Source organism: Scatophagus argus, chromosome 22, assembly GCF_020382885.2.
Source record: "Scatophagus argus isolate fScaArg1 chromosome 22, fScaArg1.pri, whole genome shotgun sequence".
Classification (NCBI taxonomy): domain Eukaryota; kingdom Metazoa; phylum Chordata; class Actinopteri; family Scatophagidae; genus Scatophagus; species Scatophagus argus.
This window is the reverse complement of record NC_058514.1, coordinates 7,523,210-7,541,759: the sequence shown is the minus strand read 5'-3', so window position 1 is coordinate 7,541,759 and position 18,550 is coordinate 7,523,210. Positions and strand designations below refer to the sequence as shown.

General features: G+C 42.7%; 2 protein-coding genes and 2 non-coding genes across 10 annotated transcripts; 2 read left to right on the top strand and 2 right to left on the bottom strand.

The window, feature by feature from the left end:
* Nucleotides 1-350: 350 nt before the first annotated feature.
* smo (smoothened, frizzled class receptor) lies at nucleotides 351-9,433 on the top strand. The gene is made up of 12 exons (XM_046379357.1): nucleotides 351-1,028; nucleotides 1,830-2,029; nucleotides 2,261-2,470; nucleotides 2,644-2,816; nucleotides 2,925-3,144; nucleotides 3,251-3,374; nucleotides 3,523-3,615; nucleotides 4,042-4,150; nucleotides 4,524-4,709; nucleotides 5,291-5,439; nucleotides 6,358-6,492; nucleotides 6,583-9,433. Exons 1-12 carry the CDS (start codon nucleotides 767-769, stop codon nucleotides 7,203-7,205), a joined length of 2,484 nt encoding a protein of 827 aa, XP_046235313.1. The 5' UTR covers nucleotides 351-766; the 3' UTR covers nucleotides 7,206-9,433.
* A 393-nt stretch (nucleotides 9,434-9,826) lies between these two features.
* On the bottom strand, nucleotides 9,827-9,899 carry trnak-cuu. Its single transcript has one exon. It is a non-coding gene; the product is annotated as a tRNA-Lys (tRNA).
* A 343-nt stretch (nucleotides 9,900-10,242) lies between these two features.
* On the bottom strand, nucleotides 10,243-10,315 carry trnak-cuu. Its single transcript has one exon. It is a non-coding gene; the product is annotated as a tRNA-Lys (tRNA).
* A 148-nt stretch (nucleotides 10,316-10,463) lies between these two features.
* Nucleotides 10,464-17,831, top strand: cax1 (cation/H+ exchanger protein 1). Of its 7 annotated transcripts, none has more exons than XM_046378966.1 (20): nucleotides 10,464-10,790; nucleotides 11,702-11,878; nucleotides 12,041-12,207; nucleotides 12,497-12,605; nucleotides 12,708-12,824; nucleotides 12,938-12,999; nucleotides 13,161-13,349; nucleotides 13,456-13,641; nucleotides 14,214-14,313; nucleotides 14,463-14,604; nucleotides 14,738-14,921; nucleotides 15,044-15,143; nucleotides 15,443-15,561; nucleotides 15,790-15,827; nucleotides 15,936-16,198; nucleotides 16,474-16,610; nucleotides 16,700-16,794; nucleotides 17,070-17,148; nucleotides 17,247-17,355; nucleotides 17,460-17,831. In XM_046378966.1, exons 1-20 carry the CDS (start codon nucleotides 10,721-10,723, stop codon nucleotides 17,531-17,533), a joined length of 2,517 nt encoding a protein of 838 aa, XP_046234922.1. In that variant the 5' UTR covers nucleotides 10,464-10,720; the 3' UTR covers nucleotides 17,534-17,831. The 7 variants fall into 7 exon arrangements, with proteins under 7 accessions (XP_046234922.1, XP_046234919.1, XP_046234920.1 ...); XM_046378963.1 differs by having other exon boundaries at nucleotides 10,472-10,835; XM_046378964.1 differs by having other exon boundaries at nucleotides 10,473-10,835; nucleotides 16,477-16,610.
* The last annotated feature ends 719 nt before the right edge of the window (nucleotides 17,832-18,550 follow it).

The window sequence follows — 18,550 nt, the reverse complement described above, 5'->3', positions numbered from 1 at the left end:
AGGCCTGGCATAAGGCACATTCTTCCACTTGCAGAGGGGGGGATGGGATGGGATGGGAGGTTTTGTCGTCCTGGCTCACCCCCACCATGTGCATACCAGAGAGAGAGAGAGAAGGAAAAAAAACCCAAGCAGACTCTGAGCTGAGACTCAGGAACACAACACGGCCTCATAAAACTTTCGTCAGACTCTTCACCGGGAGAAAAATCACTTCCTGGGACACTTGCAGAGATATGGGATAACTGATCATCTTATTTTTCTACCAGCATTAAAAAGGGGGGTGGGGGAGGAGGGGTGGAAAAGTGGGTGGTGCATCCGAACTAGAGATCCTATTACAGAGATCCAGACTTTTTTTTTTTCATGGCAAGTTTTTTGGAAGTGGGGGGAGGGCGAGTCTACAACTTTCTCGGTCTGATGTCTTTTTCATAATCAGCTTAAGCGCTTCAAGTGAATACTTTATGTTGTTTAATGTTGGTGATGCGTTTTCTGCGGGCCTGAGGGCAGTTTTTTCGAGCTACCGCAATTTGGATAATGAAGGAATCCCGGAGGATCCAGCAAGGATCGGACGAAAAGCGCAGAATAACAAAGTTTGGGAGGACTGCGAGAAAACTGTGAAGGGCCCCGCAGATTTTTCTCACCATGCCGCGTTTGGAAACTTATTCGAACGAAGAAAACTTCATCTTTGGGTTTCTTGGGGAACAGGATAAGTGAAACACCAGAATTGAAAAGTAATCTCAGTTTTGCACAGTTGAATCGCTTCTCTCCCAAGATGTCTTCCCAGGCTCGGAGTCCCATTGTTGGATTTTACGGGATGCTTTGCGTCTGGGCTGCTTGGCTTTCGGGCTGCGGGGCTGTGTTGTCTCCTAACGGGACGATGTTTGAGGATAACTGCAAGAAAACCACAACCTGCGAGGCACTCAAATACAACACATGTCTGGGGTCGCCTTTACCGTACACACACACTTCTCTGATCCTGGCGGAGGACTCGAACACCCAAGAAGAGGCTTTTGAGAAGTTGACCATGTGGTCCGGTGAGTTTTGATGGGTCCAAGTAAAGACTAAAATATGATCCATCTCATCTCAGAGGCTGCAGAGCCACAGTGAGTCCTGAGAAAACGGTTCTAATGCCAGAGATATAATAAATCCCAGCTGGCATAGAGGATCATATGCCAAAAATAAAGTTCTGTTAATATGTGTGTAATGTGGAATTAGCTCATTTGTATCAATTATATAATAACAGCATGTAAATATGTGTGTTTTTTCTCGGAAATATTCAACATTTTGTCCGTGTGATAATAGTGCTTAATTGGTGTGACAGTGGGCTGTGATGAGAGCTCTCAGATGCTCTTATGAAGAGGGCCTCCACAGGAAATGAAGGGTTAAAAGCCATTAAAGTTAACAAAGGGGATCACTCATAGGTGTGAGCCAGCAAACAACAGGGTCAGAAACTTTTGTAAGAGGACTTTCACCTTCATAAGCACCCACTAATGAGCTGCCTGACCCAGATCAGCGCCTTACAGGTGTGGGGGAACCTCATTTGTATTGTTTGGTTTGTTGTGGCTTCTGTGTAACCTGCAGCAGATGGGGAATTAATTTCTGCTCATGCTGCAGCTTAAATGAAAGGTTTTTGCTCTGGGAACACACTTTATCACTACTACACTCTACACACGCGTTTTTAGGTCAGTTTTCATTCAGAACAGGACAGCAGCCGTAAAGTATTTTAGTCATCAGTTAGTCTGCAGTCAGTCTGATAAATGTAGTCCATGTCTTACTCTTCACCTCTCATGCCTTACTTTGCTTCAGGATGTTGTTAGACTGTTTTTCTGCTTTAGGTTTGCGGAACGCTCCTCGCTGTTGGTCAGTCATCCAGCCATTGCTCTGTGCCGTCTACATGCCCAAATGTGAGAACGGTCGAGTTGAGCTGCCCAGCCAGAGCCTGTGTTTGGCGACACGTCGGCCGTGCAGCATCGTGGACCAGGAGAGGGGCTGGCCAAACTTCCTCAAATGTGACCAATTCCCCGTGGGCTGTTCGGTGAGTCTCTTTTTAATGTGATGTTGTGTGATGCTCAATTGATCCCCAGAGGGAAAGTCCCTTTTCACTGCAGGTCAGAGGTCAGGGTCATCTGTAGACCTGCAGTGTTGCTGCTTGCTTTGCTAGAAATGGATGATTTCCCAAAGGTTGCCTTTACTGTACACAAACTGAGATTTTACCGTAAAGTTGAAATAGAAGCTCACCTTTGCCCCTTGTGTCCCCCGTGTGCAGAATGAGGTGCAGAAGCTGAAGTTCAACACATCCGGCCAATGTGAAGCTCCCCTGGTGAAGACAGACATTCAGTCGAGTTGGTACAAGGACGTGGAGGGCTGCGGCATCCAGTGTGACAACCCTCTGTTCACCGAGGATGAGCACAACGACATGCACGCTTACATCGCTTACTTCGGCACCATCACCCTCCTCTGCACCTTCTTCACCCTGGTGAGACATAACCACAGTGCCCATAATTCTGTGTGGTGTCCTTTTGGCAAGGAGTCGTTTCAGTCTGAGTGTCAAGAGACTTGACTTTGTGTGTGTTGAGAGAAGCTTTTGTATTCCATAGATGTTTCTCTTTTCAACCCTCATATGATTTCTAAAATTGCCCCCCATTTCAGGCCACATTTCTTGCCGATTGGAAGAACTCCAACCGCTACCCGGCCGTCATTCTCTTCTACATCAACGCCTGTTTCTTCGTGGGCAGTATCGGCTGGCTTGCCCAGTTCCTGGATGGAGCTCGCAACGAGATTGTGTGCAAGAGCGACAACACCATGAGACTCGGGGAGCCCTCGTAAGTGAACGCCTTTAAGCGATCAGTCGTGAGCTCACATCGCATTATATTTTGCATTGTGAAACATAATGAAACAACTCGCATCAATGTTGTGCTTTTTCTCTACAGGTCTTCAGAGACGCTGTCATGTGTCACCATCTTCATCATCGTGTACTACTCCCTGATGTCGGGTGTGATTTGGTTCGTCATGCTGACTTATGCCTGGCACACCTCCTTCAAAGCCCTGGGCACCACCCACCAGCCGCTGTCTGGCAGGACCTCCTACTTTCACATGGTCACCTGGTCCATCCCCTTCATCCTCACTGTGGCCATCCTGGCTATCGCAGAGGTAAAATCTGACCGTTTGAGATTGAAAAATGTTTTCCAGTGAGAGTAATGTGTGTTTGATTGCACTTTCCTCACTCGTCGTGGCTCTTTTGTGTGGTCCTTCTCAGGTGGATGGAGACTCGGTGAGTGGGATCTGTTTTGTGGGCTACAAAAACTACAGATACCGTGCTGGGTTTGTGCTGGCTCCCATTGGAGTGGTGCTTGTTGTTGGTGGCTACTTCCTCATTCGGGGTGAGTGATTTGAACAAAAGTGACAGGTTTATAGCAAGAACAAAATGCAAAAAAAAAAAAGCTCCACGAGCATCCATGGAAAAGCAGTCGTGTGTTTTCTATCTGAACCTTTCAGGCGACTGATGCTGAGTACGTTTCTCTTCTTTAGGTGTCATGACTTTGTTTTCCATAAAGAGTAACCATCCAGGACTCCTGAGCGAGAAAGCGGCCAGCAAAATCAACGAGACGATGCTGAGACTTGGTATGTTCTCTCGTCTTTCGTTGACATTTCACAGCATTTCACAGCACACAGATGAGCGGAAAACAGTATGAGGGTAAAAAAATATCCCTGGATGGGATCAGACTTGAGGCCTGGGTCAAGTTAAAGTGAAGAAATTGCATGTTTGAAGTTGTGGCAGCACGTAATTGGGCACACTGAACACAGAATGTGAAGGCATTTGATGGATCATCATTCTTAACTAACTAACTAACTACAATTAACTAACTGAAATTAGTAATATAAGCAAGAAAATGAAGAATTTTACAGTGATTTTATCCAGTACTCCTGTTTAATATCAAACATTTGCTCACAGTGGTCTCAGGTACACTTTGCTTAACGTGTAAATTATTTGGTAGTACAGTGTCTGGTATCTCACATTTGATTTGTCATTCTGCTTCCTCTCATCAGGTATATTTGGATTCCTCGCCTTTGGCTTTGTTTTCATCACTTTCGGCTGTCACTTCTACGACTTCTTCAACCAGGCCGAATGGGAGAGGAGCTTCAGAGAATATGTGCTGTGAGTCTTTCCTCTTTAGGTGACAGAAATTTGGGAAATTTTTATTTAGCTGTTGAGTACAGTAGCAAAGGTTTACACCTGCCTGCATCAGAACTACTTCATAGCTAAACGCTCCACATAGAAATCCACAAACCGATGCTGCTGAGACTCCAAGCTGGTCGACTGCTCAGCTCATAGCCGTTGACACTGGCTGGATTGCAGTTAATTTAGCCTCAAAAATGTAAACCACCCTTTCTTCTTCTTTGATATGTAAAAGACTTTCTTATTTACCCTGTCAAGCATTTGAACGTACCTCAGTCACCTCTGGTGTGTGTGGGAGGCACATGTGGCACATTGGAGATGCAGACTGGTCAGCTCTTTGTGTTTTCAACAGGTGTGAAGCCAACGTGACGATCGCCTCTCAGACCAACAAGCCAATCCCAGAATGCACCATTAAGAACCGTCCCAGCCTGATGGTGGAGAAAATCAACCTGTTCTCCATGTTTGGGACGGGGATCGCGATGAGCACCTGGGTCTGGACCAAGGCCACCATCCTCATCTGGAAACGGACGTGGTGCAAGTAAGCAAACATCAAGTGAATGTTGCGGAATGTGAAATTAAAACATTTTATTTGCCCACCCTTGCAGTCTCAGAAATATCAGTTTTTTCTAACTGCTTGTTCCACGTCCACATATGGTTTTAAAGCTATGACAGCAGCGTGGGAAAGTCTTAAGCTTTTAGGATTTTCCGTGGCAAGCATCTTTTAAAAAAATTGCGACCTTTCAGCCTGATCATGTAAAAGTATGCAGGCATAAATTTGGTCAAATTCTTCCCGCGTGCCTCCAGTACGTGCGTGTAGGTTTGTAGTGTTAATCCCTGGTTTTGTAACAGTGCTCACAAGGGCTCACTGTGAGTTGGATTTAACTCACAGGAATTTGTTTCCAGTAATTCTTGGATTTCTTGTTTTCAGTTTAGGCTTAAGACTGTCATTTCCAATTTTAAATCCATCCATCATGTAAAATGATGAACAGAAATCAGCATCGCATGGCTGATTAGGGTGTTGAACATGTGGTCTTCAGTTCCCCATGTGTCTTTGTTACGATCTGGTTTTCTTTGCCTCTCGTGGTCTCCTTTCTTAACCTGCTTTGTGTTTCTCTGCAGGATTATTGGCCGGAGTGACAATGAGCCCAAGAGGATCAAGAAGAGCAAGATGATTGCCAAGGCGTTTGCGATGAGGAAGGAGCTGCACAAGGACCCAGAAAAGGAAATGTCATTCAGCATGCACACCGTGTCCCATGACGGACCAGTGGGTGAGTATTTCAGAGGAATGGGAAGCCTGGGAAAAATGACAGTTAAAGATAAATTAGACCTCAGTATGTAACAAAGAACAGAAAGGTTTGCATGAAAATTTGCTAAATTGTCCACTACTTCCACCTTGTGGTAAATAAATGAAACTGCAATTACCGTATTCACAGTGGAGAGCGTCCTCATTTTAGGACGGTTAATGTCTGCAGGTGGTACATTGGATGCCATAGCATAGAGTCGCTTCACCTAAAATACACAGCTACACTTTGTCACTCATCGCTAGAGGTATCAGCCATGCAGATATTTTTCAGTTTCCTAATCAGTACTGTTTATTTGGTACAAAGCACTTTAAATCAGCACATTGTTTCTGGAAAGATTCATTGTGGTTCAGGTTTTTAATTTATTTTCTACAAATTTCACAAACTTCATGTCCATTGTACTGGAGTGGTATGAGTGATTGGTGGATATTTCAAAACTTGAGCGCCTAAAAACCAAAACCGTCTGCATGGATAGAACCTGAAATTATAAAATATTTTTTTGTAATCTGGGCGAACCAGCTCTGTAAGCTTTGTTGTGTTCAGTAATCTAATGTCAAAATTGGCGCCATGTGTGCTGATGTACTACTGTACTCCTTTTGTGAACCACTGTGTTATTTTTCATTCAAAACTGGCCTGAAAAAAAAATTCTATTTGCTTTTTTGTGGCGTAGAGGCTACACTGTCGAGGACAACTGTTATGTCTGTAGCTAAGAACTGCCTCCGCTCGTGCAGGCTGTGAAGCTTCTGGGGCCGTCGTGCTTGTTTAGCTTGGAACGGTTCAGAGCTACAGAGGCACCGCGGGGGAGCCATTAAGAGTATGTTGGATTTAAAGCTGTCCTTAGCTGAACTTGAATTGAGTTTGTGGTTTGTCTTTTCTTATTTGTAGCTGGAATTAATTTTGACCTAAATGAGCCGTCCAACGACGTTTCATCAGCTTGGGCGCAGCATGTGACTAAGATGGTGGCCAGGCGAGGTGCCATCCTGCCTCAGGACATCTCTGTTACTCCTACTGGTACACCAGGTGAGAGCTGGACACCATGACTCTGACATTACTGCCTGCTGCAATACATGTGTACAGCACTTCCATTTCCTTGTTTTTTTTTTCCTGCAGTGCCACCTCCAGAGGAGAGGAACAGGCTGTGGATGGTGGAGGCTGAGATTTCACCAGAGATGATAAAGAGGAAAAAGAAGAAGAAGAAGAGGAAGAAGGAAGTGCGTCCTGTGGAGGAGGCGGTGGACCACCAGGATCATCGTCAGCGTGAGTTTGGTCGCAGCTCAGTGCCTCGCCTGCCCAAACTGCCTTGTCATCCCAGTCTGGTCGCTAATCTGCGCGAACAACAGAGGCAACAGCAGAAGTTAGAGGAGGAAGTCCTGCCGGGGTCATGTCCAGATATCCAACCATCCCACCCCCTGTCCTGTAGGGAAAGGTTTCCTTACCCACAATACCAGAGCGGTTGGAACAGCTATGGCCGCAGCCTGGTCTCTGACCCTCTTACCCTCAACGACCTCCCAGAAGATCTGGGTCTGGGCCCACGCTGCCTCCCCTCAGCTTCCACCTGGCAGCCCAGTGGGTGTTCCCGCCACCCCGGAGAGATGGATCTGACAGGGGGGATGTCGGAGAGGTTAGCCCACGTGGCCCGGGTACCAGCAGTCCGAAGGGCCGCCTACGGACCTGTGCACTCCAGAACCAATTTAATGGAGGCAGAGCTCATGGATGCTGACTCTGACTTCTAAGAGCATATCTCCAATATGTTGCTTTGTGGTACACAGACAGTAAGCTACAAAAAGTGCTGGATACTTTCAAAATTCTTACTAAAGTGCACCTAATTCCCAGTGCCCAGAGATCAAGATGAAACTAATGCTGGTCAGTCTTTTATTTTCTTTTTGTGTCGATTTCGTGTGTGTGTGCTTTTTTTGGTTTGTTTGTTTGTTTTTTAGAAAAAGCAAAGGGATAAAGTGAAAAAATATGTTGTGAATAAGTTAATGAAAAAGATATTTTTTCTACTTAAATTGTGTCCAGTAAAATTTCAAAGGCAACTCCGTGAGGACAAGACAGATGAGGCAGCTAAACTTTATATGGCTTGAAAACTAAATCTTTATTCTGAACCCCCTGTGCATTTCTCAGCTACTGTCAGCTCAGCCCTGCTTGTGACAACATTAAACTCTTATCATGGCAGGGCAAGTCAAAGTTACAGGGATTAATTGCTAATTTGGTGCAGTGGACCTGATGCAGGCAGTCGATAAACTTTAATCAGTTTTATTCTGTTATCTACTTGTGTCGTCATTATCTGAACCGTCCCAGTGCAGTAAAACCTGAATCATACAGAAGACAACACAGGTAAAAAAAAAATACTATGGGCTACTTGCAAATGTTGTTTAACCCAGATTTTCTTTTGTGTTAAACTTAAATGTTCTTCCGACCTCTTTTCTCTCTTCCCACTGCTATGTAGCCATTAATTACTTGTGTTTATGTGCAGTTAATTTGAGGGAATAACCATTATCTTCCTTTCCCTATGAACACTAATATCACAGAAGCTGTTGCTGAATGACTTTGGAGGTTTTCTTGAGAATTTATGATACAGGAAGTGCGGGGGAAAAAGTGCTTTGTTCATTTTATACGCACCGGGTGTTTTTAAGTCTTTTGACTTTGTGATAATTTACTTCTGATTTAAACAGAAGAATGCAAATTATTATCTTAGCCTTACTTTTGTTCATTTCTAGTCATCTACAAAGTAGTAGTGACATGATTTTGTTTAAGAATAACTTAACACCAGGCTGAAAAGTGATATTTTTTCAGATTGTATCTCCACTGACTGGGTTCAGGTCATTATGCAGTTGGTTGTGCTCTGTTGAACAGCCAACAGTCACCTGTACATCATTACAGCAAGTGGAAACGTTAAAGCCCTGGGGGTCAGCAAACATGAGATCTTCAGGGTTTGTGAGGTTACCCTTTCATCAGCTAGTATACATAAAGTTACTGAGCTAAAATAAATACTAACTATTTGTATGGTGCAATAAACCAACAGTTAGCTTATTGTTTATCTTGAGTTTATCTTGATCTTAGTGATATGAATGAAATGGCCATCTTTCGTCTCAATGAGTTCCCCTTGTATATTTCAGCTTTTCTGCTTGTAAAATTATTTTTAAAAGTGTTATTTTTTTAAAACAGTATTTCTACTTATGAATTTTTTATCTGTTGTACATATTCAGTCTAAGCTGGGCTGTTTATGCATTTCCTCCTCTTTTCAGTCCAGTTGAAAGTCCTTCATATGATGTATTCAGAAGTCACGTTTTGCCCTGAGTCTTTTTCCTAAATGTATCTATTTTTCAGTCTTTCTCTTTGTAAATGTGTGTACTGTATATAGGTTGTTCATAGATTTCTCCATAAGGGTATTGTTTGTAAAGATTTATGTATCAAATCACTTGATTACTCTGCTGATATGGTAAATAAAAAGGGAAGAGTCAACTGTGCTATAAGAAGTTGTCACTGTACTTTTGCTGTAACCAAAATTCCACATATAGCATTATCACGATGCACTCAGTATGGATAAATGATGCTGAAGTAGACTGTGATGATATACCGCTTCTTAGCCAATGCACATTAGTTTGTCCGATGTAATTGTCTGGTTATGTGTGTCAGATGTGTATGATAGCAAATGTTTTATGCTATTAATAGTTACCACGCTGCTACGAGTTTAACAGCATAGTGAGTCTGGCAGGCAGAGCTGATATCCACCCAAAACCCCCCAAATTATATGAAGATTACTTTGGAAATGATGTTTTATTTGTATGCCATAAAAAGTAATCCATTCTGTTTTTTGTGAGCTGTCTAGAAGATGTAGGCCTGCCTTGTGTCGCTTTCTGTGTTTAGTCTCCCAACTGTGTTTAAAAGATTACTGTCACTTGGACTGTGCAGCTGTACTTTGTTTTTATATGTAAATAAAAGTAACCGTTCACTTCTCTGTGTGTGTGTGTGTGTGTGTGTGTGTGGCCATATTGTCATGCATTTATGCCTCTCGTGATGGTGAGAAGTAACCAAGTACATTTACTCTAGTAGTGTACTTAAGCTGACTTTTGAGGTACCTCAGTATTTCTCTTCAATGCTACTTTATAATTTAATTTCACTTTATTTCAGAGATAAATGTGCTTTCTACATTGATTTGACAGCTTTATTTGCTAGTTACTACTAAGATTTTACACATCATATTACAAGCTTTTTGATTTTTCCTTTATAGATTTAGATTCTCATTGAAAACTTATCCCTGGTTTCATGTTCAAATGATGAATAAGTAAATACTAATACTACATTATATGGTTAATAATTATATAATTTTACTTAACTAATAAAAGTCTTACGCCCAACGTGGGGCTCGAACCCACGACCCTGAGATTAAGAGTCTCATGCTCTACCGACTGAGCTAGCCGGGCGGTGCGTTAAGTTAAATGGATCTAGTTTTGGTTGTAATTAATTCATACAGCCAACAACTTTAACATTCATTTTGCTCAAATGTAGAAAACCTTATAAAAAAAGATTATAATAAGTGACAATAAGTCATCAAGCTGCAGGATTTAAATTTGATGGTAAGCTCTCATTTAGAAGTTACATTTGAAGCCTTGAAGAATCAAGGTTTCTTAGCAGAAGAGGGAGTCAAATCTGTGTGTTCTTATTGCTTTAAGACTTAAGGAGATATTGATAAGATCATCTCCTGCTAGCTCAACTGAAAGTGATTTAAAGCGTTCACAGTCTGTTTGAAGGACCCAAAACTTGCGACGCCCAACGTGGGGCTCGAACCCACGACCCTGAGATTAAGAGTCTCATGCTCTACCGACTGAGCTAGCCGGGCGATACATAGATGCTCAACCCATTATATTTACGAATGTAGTAATGCTCATAGAAATCGATTTTTTTTGGTGTAATGAAGAAGGTGGATTTGGGGCTCAGCTCTCCTCAAACGCTTATCATAAGCTCACAGGTAACGACGTTGTAGGCCACAATAGGTCATCAAGCTACAGGGATGAAATCTGACAGAAGTGAGATTTGAATCGACACCTCAATTAGGAGACCAGAAGTCCCTTCGCCAAAAGGTTGAAGGGTTCAGTCAGTCACTCCAGTGTTCTCTGCTCCACCGCCCCCACCTCCACCGCCCCACTCCCCACCCCCTAGTATCTGTATGAAATCAGAGATGAACAAACAGCGACAGTAAAGCAGACTTAAGACGGGAAAGAGGAGGTGAACCCTCGACGCGCTGATGAACCACGAGCCACATTTGGGGGAATTAACTAAGAAAATGTCGCACAAAAAGTCCTCATTGATACCAGGTAATGCGGAGAACCTGCGGAGTAGATCCGCCGTTGATTCCTCAGGTGAGACCAAACTGCTATGTTAGCACTGTCATGACCTCCATTCAACGTTTGCTCGTTTGCAAGTGATTTAGAAACGCTTTCAGAAACTGCGTTCTTTTCTTTGCGTGTCTTAGGCTACTTTGTGCCATCAAGTTCACCTGTGCTACCAATCATTCCTCCAATCTCAGCCAAACTTTGTTATTCCTGTTCGACTGCCTGTCCGCTTTATTCGGAGTTTGTGCTGTTTGGAAGTCATTTTAAACCTCTGAACACCGTGGTCACATTTGGTGTACCTTTAATGTGCGGGCAGGTAGAAGTGAGATTTGTTGCGTCGGGGTTTTTTTTGCACTACTTAAATGGCGATCATCTTGCACAGCTTTGCAGTCATTATGTAGTTTAATCCATCTTGCTCACCTTGTGTTAGTTTGGTGGTTTGTCTCATTAGGAGCAAACACTCACCTCCCCACAACTTGGCTTACCAAAATCTATCTAATAAACCTTCTGCTTCACATCTTTTATCAAACACGGGCACAAATGGAGCACAGATTCAGATTCCCGTGAACATTATAAGCATACAGTGTGACCACCACCGCTGAGTTTTCTTATCTGTGCTGCAATGCATTGATAATGCAATGAGTCTTGGCACTTGGTACCGTGCAAAGAGAGGGGACGTTCTGCGTGACTCTCAGGAGGTTTTGGTTAGTCACACATGGCTTGAGGGACTTTGTCCTTGGATGTCAGACACATGTCTGGACACCTCTAAACCTATGAGACACCTCATCATCTCCTGCATTTGTGTCAATGTTGAACTGGCAAATCGTGTCAAAGTACTGCAAAATGTAAAGTGCCTGTTTGAAATCTGATCTCCTTGATATTTTCTTATTCAGAGAGCTATGTAGATCCCGAACAGCATCACCGGATCCCGCAGAGACAGTCTCAAACTGACTGGCTCTGTGTTGGCCCCCAGCATCCAGAGCTGGGCGTAGCGGAGACGCCTTCCCCAGACGCTTCTGCCCACCACTTCTGCCACTACACGCCGAAATGCTTCCTCACTGTCCCCAGAGGTGAGTGGGACTTTAGTTTACACCACAAAAGTGGTTAAAACAAGCACAGTCACAGTAGTTAAGTTTCTTTAAGAAGCTGGGATTACTGCTGATTTTCCACGTTTAGCCCTCCCATCACAGATATTTTCTTATGTGGCGAATGTTGGGATTGATTTGTCACAGCTGTGTACGCAGGAGGACACAGCACCTTAGCCCGGTCCACTCCAATGCGAGGTGGTCGCTTTACTCCATCACGGTATGGAGAAGAGGGATGGCATGAAGGCACCACGAAGACCACAATCAGAGCTGACAATGAGGTGGAGGCACACAGGGAGGCCAACAACTACAAGGTGGGCCATGACACCTTTTTAAAAAGACCTTTCGGGCAGAAGTGAGCAGGTTGTGTTACTGCTTTTCTCGTTTCTTGCTTTGCTTTTTTCGTTTCTCAAAATGTGGGGCAGTGACCCTCTGGGGACACCGAGGCATTGGAGGGGAAATTGAGGAGATAAACTAAATCTGAAAGATTTGTTTTCACACTAGCAAGCTTGTTGGTTCAAGCTGGCATAAATTATTCCTGAAAGTATGTTTGTGTGACCTCTTTTAACCCCCAAATTACACTTTTCTTTTTTTTTCCCCCAGTTTGGCTTCAGGAAGTGGAAGGGCAATGTAACAGAGAGGCCCATTGAGGACCGATCAGACATCATCAAAGAGCTCCACTCTGATCTTACCGTTGTTAAGCCAAGAGAAGGTCCTTTTTTTCCCTCTTTGTGCTCTAATCCCTTTTGACGTACTCAGACCGGATGTTGTTGGAAATCAGTAACCTGTATTTATAATTTCTCCTCTCTTTCAGGCCCAGTGGTCACCTTTGGGAACATAGTTTATGTGTTTTTATTTGGATGGTGGATATCTTTATTCTACTTCCTCATTTGTCCTGTAATGTTTCTCACAATCTTTGGCGCTCCTTATGGTACGTATCTTATGAAACGGCTGCATCACTGAAAGCAGTGCGAAATGTAAACAAGAGACCATTTTGTTTTTTTTATGTTTTTACTTACTTATTTATTTAAATTTTTTTTTTAGGCAAACTTTGTTCAAAGATGGCATTGTTCTTTATTTGGCCATTTGGGAAGTCTGTGGAAAAGGTAATGATATGTAGTATCCTTACTTCTCAATTCATGTTTTGTGTCTTGCAATTCCATTATTTACGTGATTTGTGAAACCTAACTGCAGTATGTTCTGTAGATGGTACCAAAACACAATTATTCACCTTATCCTGTTGTTATCTCTGCATTTTTTTTATTAGGCCAGTGATGTGGGTAAGCAATCCTTTGCAGGGCCTCCAAAGTGCGAGGTCATTCCTGAAGAGAAGGACAGTGAAGATGGTAAGGACCTTATCAGGGACAAGGACTCCGCACCCCTTCTGATGTCTTCCCCAGTCCCTGTTGAGATTCCTGTCCCAGAACCACCAGCTAGAAAATCCTCAACTCACTGGGTAAAAAAAGTCAAGAATGATGTTATCACTTGGTGAAATAAATGTTGTGTAATATTTTGATGAATGTAAATAATGATTTTTGTGTGTTCTTTGCCCTCCTCTGCAGTGTCGCGTCAGTACTTATGTTTGGTTGATGCTGGGTTACCCTGTCCTGGCTGTAGTCCACTGCCTGGCCTGTGTGCTCTCCTGGCTGCTGGTCTTCACTATACCTATAGCCAAGATGAATGCTCGCACACTGACCACCATCCTCCTCATGGCACCAGAGCGCATTCAGATTCACACACTGGAAAAGGTGCACGGTCATGTTGTGAAATGTCAGTGGTCATAAGAAAGATGTCAAGGCGAGGAATGTGTGTGTGTGACATTTTCCTTTCTTTTTTTTTTTTCTGTTAGACAGACTTTTTACAGTCTATGTTGGTGTGTATGATGGCACTAGCTGTTGCAGTGTGTAAATGGCAGGTCTTTTAGTGTCTTCTATGACTTTTTTCCTTAAAGGGTCAGTTCAACCAAATCAAGAACTCAGTTCTCGCTTAACTGCAAATGGTGTGTAACATGTACTGTACATAGTTTTGTTTTTGAAACATGTGCGGCCTCCTAACACTGGACAGTTTCCATTGGGATTTTGTACGTTGATATTGATGGTGGCGGATTATCCAATGTAACCAAGATACTGTTCATGGAAAGATGCGTTACTGATGATATTTTTCAAATCAAATTTCTAGGAGAAATTTGTGAGGCGGTTAATATCAAAAAGGCAAATATCTGGAAATCTTAGCACAACTAAACGATAGGACTACAGTGAGTGAAATGTTTTTGGTTTTTTTCTTTTGATTTGTGTAAAGTGAAACTTGTTCTTTCTTGCAGACACATGGGTGCGAGAGCAAAGTCATCTTATGCTGTTATCACGCTTTCAATGTGCACTACTACAAGTACACTATCCAAGGAATCAACATTTTCGCTCTCAGTATCCTTAAGCAGGTTGTCTAATTTATCCTGATGAAAGTAAGGGTGCCATTTTAACAAGGTGCCACTGTGTACTGCAGATATGTATGGTCAGTACTGGTCTATCCACAGTCCATCCATTTGTTTTCCTTAAGTCTGCGTTCCGTGCAGACCTGCTTCCCTTGGTGTTAATCACTCTGGTTATTGGCTATACTGACCATGAACACAATTACATCAGTGCAGAGACCAAGTTTGCCACAGCCATCACTTCCATCATTCCTCTGTCCTATTATATTGGCATGGGTATAGCCAGGTAATGCTTTTTTCTTTACATTTTTGCCCTTGGCCAGACTGTGGGTGCAGTCATTTCCTGCTAATTCTTCATGAATTCATCTGTGCAGCATATTGAAAGGTTGTGTTACTGGTAACCATGCGTATTCCCACAGCATTTCTGCACAGAGCAATTTTGCAGTGGGGGCGGTGGTGAATGCCACGTTTGGCTCCATCACGGAGATGACGTTCTACATCACAGCACTGCTGCGGGGACACCGTGCGGCCACCAAGTGTTACGAAGAGATTGTCAAAGCAGCGCTCACTGGGACCTTGCTTGGGTGCATACTGTTCATACCTGTGAGTGCCAGAGGAAGGATCAATGAGCGTGTGTCCATGTTAGTTAACATGTTAGTTAACATACAGCACTATGATGAAGCCTGCATGCCCTGATCTATTGCTGCCTGCCTGTTTACTCACAGGGTATCTGTATGATCATTGGGGGCATTAAACACAGGGAGCAGCGATTTAACAGCCGGTCGGCTGGAGTGAGCTCGGCTTTGCTCTTCATATCCATAGGAGGTATGTACCGTATGGCGGCTGCACTTGTAACTCATTGATATACCTCTGCAACAGCCGTGGCTGGAGACATTTAGTTGCTTTTCGTTCATTCTTGTAAATGTGATATCTCAGAAAAACCTTTAGGGAATTTCTTCAAATTTGGCCCAAATGTTGAACTGGACTTTGGTGGTAAAATGTCACTGTGGCAGAGGAAAACAACCAATAGCCAGTCATTTCAGTTAAACGATATGCCCTTTGATAACATATTCCAAAATGAACTCTTTAACTTGTTGCTCCACATGCTGTAATATCATCCCCAGGTGTGTTTGCTCCCACACTCTTCTCAAAGACCTTCGGTGATCTGGTGTGTGAAAGCTGCACCAATGTTCCAGGCAATGTCAGCGTACCCTTCATTTGCAAGGACTGTCACTACGACATGGTGGGCTACTTCACTTAGCCTTCGTACAGTATGACTTGAGAGCACTTTCAGTTTTGCCTTTTGTATCTGCACTCACAAATGACAGGGGAACCGGTAGTGTGATTCATGTCATTCCATTTCCTGGATGTTTGTATTCCAGACACATGAGGAGTGAATCTTTATGGGTGTCTGTGGCTTTTGTATATTTATATATATGTTTATTTCACCTTCATGTTTTGTCTTTAACAGAGTCAAAGTGATCCGCATTTGATTCTCTCACAAATTGAGTAAGTCCCGGTGTTACACACAGGTTCATTTATTTTGCCCCAGTTTGTCAAAGTAATTGACTCAATAGTGTTTTAACTATTTACTGAATTTAAAAAAACGTTTTCAAGACCCCTGGTGTACACAGTTTCTGTGCTGCTGCCTTCTGCATACCTGATCGGCCTCATCTTTACACTGAAGACTCACTCCCACATCTATGATATCCATGTCAGCGATGGCCATGCAGGCCATGCAGGCCATGCACACGGTCAGTATGCACACGTGGGCACCAGCACCTCCCACCCCACTGGTGAGGTCCCCACTGGCCACCTCCTTGAAGCCAACTCGTGTATTAATGCCAGCATTGTTGCCACAAGCCAGGTGGTTGCAACAGGTGTGTGTGTGTTGTATGCATGGGTGTAAAGACATGAAGTTATGATGCACTGACTGCTGTTTGCCTACTATACTAACCTATTTGTGCATGTAAGAAGAGCATTTTCCTCACAGCGAGGTAAAGTTGTGCCTGTGCATGCCAAAACTCTCAAGCATGTGAGGGTGAAGAATCATGGGAGAAAGTTCAGGTGCATGTGAAGGTGGAGAAAAGCTTCTCTGAAGTGAGGTGAGTCATGAACATTAAAGGTTTTGTAAACTTAGTGTTTTTGTCACCAGCAGGTCATCATGTGGTCCACTGGTCCCGCTGGAGGGCTCTTGCAGTGCTGATTGTTGCCACAGTGCTGATGGCCTGCTGCGCTGACCTCAGCACCGACAACATCGAGCCCTTGCTAACCCATTCCTCCATCTCCCAGGTATTCAAAATGCTTTATTTATAAAGAGGCATGAAAAATGCCTTCATACATAATACCCACCTCATTGTCTTTCTTTGTAATTGATGCAGTACTTCATCAGTGTCACAGTGTTGGCCATGGTGCCAGAGCTTCCTGAGATTGTCAATGGGATCCAGTTTGCACTGCAGAACAATATCAGCCTGAGGTACAAGTACACAGTGTTGTCATGGTATATCATTACCTGATTTTTTTTTTTTCACTTGATATGCCCATACTTCATTTTTGAAGAATAGTAGATCTGGCAAGCAAACATAATATCTAATGCACATATAAAATGTGAGAGTTAGAAGTAGTAATTTTGTAAATTTATAAACCCATCATGTGAAGATTTTCAGCATTAGACTTCATACACTGTTTTATTCCATAAGTTGATACATAAGTCAGGTTGAGTCATTTTATGTTGTATTTTTTTGTCTGCAGCCTTGAAGTGGGCAGTTGCATTGCTGTGCAGGTCTGCATGATACAGATTCCTCTGCTCATACTCTTCAATGCTTTCTATGTAAGTGCCCAGTTTTTGGAATATATATACATTTGTTTACAAAATACATTAGTTTTATTCATGAATTTATTTATTCATGAAAACCTTTTTTTTTCCAGGACGTTGGATTTCTACTTGTGTTCAGTGACATTCATCTCTGGGCCAGCATCTTCAGTGTCATTCTGGTCAACTACATCTTCATGGATGGGAAATGTGATTACTTTCAGGGTAAGTCAGGATGCAGAGATTTCCTCACATCAAACAAGGACAATTCAAAACAGCAAAAGCTGTAATTAACATGCAGATTTTAATCATCTCTGTTTTGTCTGCAGGCACTGCTCTTGTAGTGGTCTACCTCATTCTGTTGGCCCTTTACTTTTTTGCTCCTTCTCCACAATCGTGTTGATCTGCTTTTCAAGAAAATTCCTAAGGCTCCAAAAGTTTATGCCACTATTGGAATACACTAATCCCTCATTTTCAGGTGGTGTATGTTCAGTGGCACAAAATGTAGAAAAAGAGCTGGGTTGCATTCTGAAATGTCACAGCGGAGATGTAAGTCTGTCTGCTTTTTCCAATATGGCACTTTCTCACTTCTGGCTATCAGAAATTGCTCCTGAATTTAATGTGAATGTATTTTTGTTTCTGAATGATTATGATATGTGGTTTATATTGAACATAATAAATGCAACAATTTCTAAAACCTTTTCAACCAGTGCTTCAGTAGGTCCCTGTCCATTTAGAATCACATGGTTCTAAACACAAGTTCATTATTGACATTTTGACTCATGTAATATACTCAACTAACAGGACAAATGGCATGCATGTTATCCTGTGCATTCTCTGCATCGAAGCAGTGACAGCCATTCATGCAAAAATGATTTAAAATAGAAAAACAATTTTGGTTTTATTTCTGTTATGTATCATGCTGGTTATTAGTCAAAGCAAATGGGAGAAACAGAACTATTTACTATTTACAGAACACCTTTATTGACAGTACTCCAATACAACATTCACACGAGCCTTACTGTACAACATTTTTGTGGTCACTGTTGAAACTATGCCAGAAAGTAAAGTAAAGGTTTAGTGATGTTAATATAAAAAGTAGGTAATGACACCATGCACAAAGTATTTTGTTATGCATAACTGAGAGTAAGGGGCAAGAAGTGCAGGGAGATCCCTCATTATACTCACACTTTGTTCAAGCAACATCATTTGGCATTGAGTAAATTCATTGACTGAATACAGGATCGGTACTGAACACACCGACTTGACACTGTGAATACGTGCTTTTAGGACAATAACCCAAAATGCTCAACAGGCTGCACCCTGTCCTGAAGTTCCCTCTGTTTGGCCTTTAACGGGAAAAGAATATAAAGCTTCAGCATCCTTGAAAGACAATACAAAATTTCTACTTTTGCCACTA

What these genes read in the sequence shown, in the direction of transcription:
- smo (XM_046379357.1), top strand. Translation starts at nt 767, where the DNA reads ATGTCTTCCCAGGCTCGGAGTCCCATTGTTGGATTTTACGGGATGCTT. An exon ending in TCTGCACCTTCTTCACCCTG is followed by an intron (nt 2,471 to 2,643) that starts GTGAGACATAAC and finishes CCCCCATTTCAG; the next exon opens with GCCACATTTCTTGCCGATTG. An exon ending in TACTCCTACTGGTACACCAG is followed by an intron (nt 6,493 to 6,582) that starts GTGAGAGCTGGA and finishes TTTTTCCTGCAG; the next exon opens with TGCCACCTCCAGAGGAGAGG.
- cax1 (XM_046378963.1), top strand. Translation starts at nt 10,721, where the DNA reads ATGAACCACGAGCCACATTTGGGGGAATTAACTAAGAAAATGTCGCAC. An exon ending in TTGGGAAGTCTGTGGAAAAG is followed by an intron (nt 13,000 to 13,160) that starts GTAATGATATGT and finishes TTTTTTTATTAG; the next exon opens with GCCAGTGATGTGGGTAAGCA. An exon ending in AGATTCACACACTGGAAAAG is followed by an intron (nt 13,642 to 14,213) that starts GTGCACGGTCAT and finishes TCTTTCTTGCAG; the next exon opens with ACACATGGGTGCGAGAGCAA.